The sequence below is a fragment of the Vigna radiata genome, chromosome 11 (assembly GCF_000741045.1).
Source record: "Vigna radiata var. radiata cultivar VC1973A chromosome 11, Vradiata_ver6, whole genome shotgun sequence".
Lineage (NCBI taxonomy): Eukaryota > Viridiplantae > Streptophyta > Magnoliopsida > Fabales > Fabaceae > Vigna > Vigna radiata.
In genome coordinates, this window is record NC_028361.1 from 14486439 (window position 1) to 14492075 (window position 5637).

Below are 5637 nucleotides of genomic sequence, written 5' to 3' on the forward strand. Positions count from 1 at the left end.
CTTGAGGGGGGATATTGGAATTATTTTATTCTCTGTTCATATCTGTGCATTTATGTTTATATATTTTTATACTTATATTCCTTTTTTATATTGCTCTGAACAATTATATATATCAATTGTACTCTCTCCTTATTATGAATAAGAAATACAATATTTTATTCTTTCTTCTTTTCTAACAATAATCTTCAAATCCACTCAATTACTCTCCTTCAAATTCACTCAAGTGAATAAGATCTAAAGGTGAAAACAAATTAAAATAATGCGAATTAAAGTTTTGAAAGAGCTAAAACTAAGTTTAACTCCAATCACCAAAGAATAGAAACCCGTATAATGCTATTAGATTTTCCAGGCAACATTTTTTTGGAAAATCTTAATGCATCTCATATGTTCCTCTGATCCTGAAAAACTTGTTGTAGAAAATTTTGAGAATAAGTAATTTAGAAATCACTATTTAAATATACATACAAGATAGGATGATCATTTTAAAAAACTATGGGTGTGGATATGGGGATCCCAGAAGCAAAACAATGCTTTTTTTAATAGCCTATTACCAAGTACACTAATAATACCAACATGGGTTTCTTTTTTCAACACCCCTAAATTAAAAAATACCACCTTTACTCTTTAGTAAAAGAAAAAAGACATTTCGGTTCTAGCTTTAAAGAAAGCATTTTTAAATTTGTAAATGTTTTTCAGAATACTTAATTCCAAAAATATTTTGTATTGAGTATTTTGGAAGTTATTTTTCGAATATAAAATTATTAGGATACAATATAAAATATCAAAATATTTTCCAAATTGAGTGTGTTTTGCAAGATATTTTAGGATATGGAAATATTCTCTAAAATATCTATTTGATTTTTTTTAAATTTTTTTCAATTAAGTGTTTTGAAATATATTTTTCAGATTTATAGATATCTTTCGAATTTATCCAATTTCAAAAGTATTAAAAGAAAAGGTGTATAATAAATTTTTCTTATAATTTTAATGAAGGATAGTTTGGGGATTACAGGTTTATGAGGGTGCAGAAAGAAGAAAAATGGGAGGTGCATGAAGAATCAGAAAGATATTATTTTTGGGACCACGAGTTCTTCTTATAAAAAAGAAAAATTAAAAAAATATCTTTTTGCACTCTCTTCTGAATTTGTCAAAAAAAAAAAAATGGGAGGTGCATGAAGAATTAAAAATGTATCTTTTGAACTCTCTTTTATTGTATATTATTTTTGGGTCCTCAAGTTCTTCTTATATAAAAAAAATAAAATAAAAAGATATCTTTTTCACTCTCTTTTGAATAATTGTTAAGTTATTCGGTGGAACAAAAATACTAATTAAAGACAATCATTGGTTGTAATTTAATGAAGCACATTTACTTATGTGCATGAATTATTAAAAAAAAAATTCAATGAGATCCACATTATTTTACTATCCCTAAAAGAAATTAATAACATACATATGCTAAAAGTGTTACGAGTAATTAATGATACGTTATCACAAGTACTTAGTGCGAATTGATTAATTAATTAAATATTAATACTATAAAGTTCGAAAATTCCTTCCAGTAACATTGTCACCCAAACTTATTAACACAACCATTAATATCTTCACTTGAGTAGATTTGGGGAAGAGTAATTGAGAGGATTTGATGAAATTTTTTTATTGTTTATTTGAATAAATTTGGAAGTAAGTAAGAGTGGAAGTAAATTTTTTTAACCTGTCACATAAATAAAATCCTACAACAAATCTATTCTCACTTACCTCTAAATCTATTCAAATAAACAAAACAAAAAAATTACCTTAAAATCCTCTAAAATCCTCTCAATTACTCTCCCCAAATCCACTTAAATAACAAGGCGTAACAGTTATACAACTATTTTTTGATAGTGTTATTTTTCTCCCATTAAAATTGAAGTTTTACTGGTGATTCATATAATTAAAACATGCATGAAAAAAATCTAAACTTTTATGTATTTTTTTTTTCATTTTCTATAAAATATCTAGACTGAATCTCGACACAGATACTTATTTCAATAGGAGGTTGACACAAGTTTCAGAAACATTGCATTTCAAAACACAAGCAATGTTACAATGTTGTAGCCTTTTGCTTCAAGGTTAGATTTTGTAAGCAAAGAAAATTGATATGTATATCTCTCAAATTTATTAATATAATTTTATTTAATATTTTTTTTAAAAATTGTTTTAATGTATTAAATTGATGAGAATTTTCATTTGACAAGTGTGAAAAAGGGTTTTTTAAGTTAAGAGGGAAAGTCCTCTAATGCTGTTTTATGCTAGTTGTAATACAATTTTCTACTAAGAAATTTTGTTTTTCTTCTCTTTCATTAAATCCAAATGATTTTTTTCTCTAATTTTTTTCTTTCCCAATTTTCCATCTTTTCATTAAAAAAAATTCTAAATTTCCTTCCTAGTTTTTTTCTGGAAAATTGTTTTCAAAATGTATTTTCTAGAATTGAAAAAGTACATTTTAGTAAAGATTATTTTAAGAAATAAGTGACATAAATATAAACACAAAGTATTAGACTTTAGAATGTGATTGAAATGCAAAACGTATACCGAATAATAATAACATTTTTCTATTTGGAAGAAAGAAACAGCCCAGGTATTTATTCGTCCCTGTTTCATATTTGGGCTTTTCCCTTCTTAGTGAGTAATTGTAAATCCAAAAAGCCCATTTCGCTCCATCCAATCAACCCTACATTACCTATGCTTTCTATGCACAATATATATATATATATATATATATATATATATATATATATATATATATATATATAATTTTACTCATGCCTTGGTTGTCCTTTTAAACTTTGGACGAGTTTAAAAGTGGATACAATATTTACATAATTTAATGACCTCAGCGATTTTGTGGCTTTAATGTGTAGAATTTAAGACCATTATTAAAATAAAGAAATGTATTGCAATAAGTCGCTACAAACATTAAATATTACCTAATTTGGTGGCTACATTAACCATTCACGCCTTCAAGGTGTTTAAAACTCCGTACAAAACATTTGCATCATTTGTTGACGTTATGATTTTGTGGCTTTAAAAGTTACCATTTTCTTTTCATCAGTTATAACTGTTAGATACTAAATTTTTTAAAATGATGTAAACCAAAACCAAAGTATATGTAAAACAACCACTAATTTCACACACACACACACACATTAATTGGAAGAATAAACAAGAGACAAGGAACTTTTAGTAGTAAATTACAGCAACATTCCATAGTTGTAGAAATAGGGGAAATTTACACTTTGAAAGTTGAATACAAACAAAGACATACTAAGACACTTAGAAAGTTGGATACAACCAAAGACATAGTTGAAACCAAGGTTGCTTACAACACATGAGTAGCAAACAATGTTTCTAAAAATCACAATGGTGAACAAAAGTAAAAGTAAAAATTCCAATACTAACGGCGGGTGGTACAACATAGTCCACCTCCTCCAATTTAGTAGGTCACATAAACTATGAAAACTCCATCTCTGCTAGCTTTCAGCAGCAGAAATGTTGAAAAAAGGTTCCAAAAAATGAAAAATACCCCAATAGTAAAAAAGACCCTAAGAATGGGGAACCCCTTATGATTAAGAGCCAGCTTAAAATAAGCCTTAACCATTTTATGATCCCAAGAATAATACCAATTGACCCCACCCCTCCACCAAGTAGCATACTATATAATACCTTAGTATACTATTGAGTCATCATACTAACACTTAAATTGAGAAATTATATATATATATATATATATATATATATATATATATATATATATATATATATATATATATATATATATATATATATATATATATATTTATATATAGTGGTGTATCTAAATATTTGAACTTGCAGTGGTGAATGATTATGGTCCCTAGCGGAATTGAGCACCAGTGTATGTTTGTCCAAAGGACCACCCAGCAGGGGCAACATTGTAGGACACCACTGTGTGGCCATCACTGGTTGTGACCTTAAAGGAGAGGCTTTGGCCATTGAGATAGTTGTTGCTCTGCCAATTCTGACCCCAGTTCCTGGACATTGGCATCCATCCAGTTCTTGACCCTTTTATGGCCACACTATGCACATCCCCAGCACCTCCTACGTTTGTTATCAGGACCAGGTTGAAGTAGGAGTGACCATTGATTGTGAACCTTATGCCACCCCTTCTTCTGCAGGGCACCCTACACAAAATCCACATATACAAAAAAGTTATACATGCCTCTTTGGAATAAATTCAACTTTGCTGCTTGTAAGCAACAAATGTACCCAATACCATGATTTGTATCATTCCTATATAGTACATACAAACATTAACTAAGTAGGTGAAAAACAGTAGTTTCACTGTAAAGTTACCAACTTTGAGAAGATAGTGGTTTGGTCATTTACCACTATATGGAAAGAGAAAGAAGGAAACTTCCAAGAACAAGAGTTAAAAACAGTTCAAGAAAAAAACTCCTTTTGAAAAGTTGAAGGTGACAGGAGAGCAAGGTAGTTTCGTTTTGCTGAAAAACCAAAGAACAAAGATGAAGACAATTGCTTACCTTCTGTAGGACACAGGCACGATTCCTGCTTTGTATTGTGCAATGCGCAGAAAAACAGGTTGAGAGAGGTCAAAATGGTGCAGGGGAGGGTTGCACCACCCTCCTGCATTGTTGGGTAAGGCATTATTTGGAGGGCAGAAATTGGTTGCAGTGACCAAAATGGAACCGGGAAGGCACCACCTGTGGTCACTCACACACCTTATCTCATAGCATGAACCACAGCTCAGACCACTATTGAACAAAGCAGTGCTTAAAGCAGCAGTGTTTGTTCCATAACCCTGGCTGTAGAGATTCCCATACCCACAAGCCCCACCTACACAAATTTCATTACCAAATACATCAGTCAAAAAGAGTTGCTTTAATAGGCGATAATCAATTAACAAGTTCCAAATTTCATCCATAAAAAAAATAAAAAAATGGATCTTTTTATGATTGCTACATACCCATTGTTCCAGATGCATCACTCCCTCCATAGAAGGTAGCGTGCGCATTAACCCAGCCTCCACCATAGCCATAGCCATAGGCAGAGGAGGACATTGTGAGAAGAAGCCCCACCAAGACCAGCAAACCAAATTGAGCCATTTTCCTGAACAAATCCAAAAGAAACACAATTAGTCATTTGGTTAGTAATGTTTTTGTCAACTTGCATGCAATATTTAGCTAGAAATGTGCACCAAGAAGTTGACATGATGCAATGGAAATTTGCAATTACTTTGACAGAGAAGGTTGAATTGCAGTGTGAGAGACAATGTGGAGTGGATGAGTGAAGGAAAAGTGAAGGGGGTTGGCACTCAATTTATAGACCTTGAAAAGCACAAGCAATAGGGTCAGTCGTAGCTTTAACTGACACTTTTAAAAGTGTTGGGACCAAAAACTGCAGAGGGTATAAGCGGTTTCTGAAACGCTTTAAAACAGTGCAATTTGCAAAGGGGCCCACATTTGAAGTTACTAAAAGCTGTTTTGTAGCTGAAGCCGTGTGGTTTTGTAGCTTTCCTTGCTGGAAAATCTACGAAATCGATGTGGGACATAGCGGTTTTGAGTTATGCTGCCATTGCCACATGCAAGCATCTTCCATTTG

At 31.3% G+C, this 5637-nt stretch overlaps 1 protein-coding gene across 1 annotated transcript; it reads right to left on the reverse strand.

Moving 5' to 3' along the window:
• Window positions 1-3816: 3816 nt before the first annotated feature.
• On the reverse strand, window positions 3817-5316 carry LOC106777883 (expansin-A10). The gene is made up of 4 exons (XM_014665697.2): window positions 5234-5316; window positions 5003-5145; window positions 4560-4872; window positions 3817-4199 (listed from the first exon to the last, which is right to left on the reverse strand). Exons 1-4 carry the CDS (start codon window positions 5245-5247, stop codon window positions 3893-3895), a joined length of 777 nt encoding a protein of 258 aa, XP_014521183.1. The 5' UTR covers window positions 5248-5316; the 3' UTR covers window positions 3817-3892.
• Between the last annotated feature and the right edge of the window lie 321 nt (window positions 5317-5637).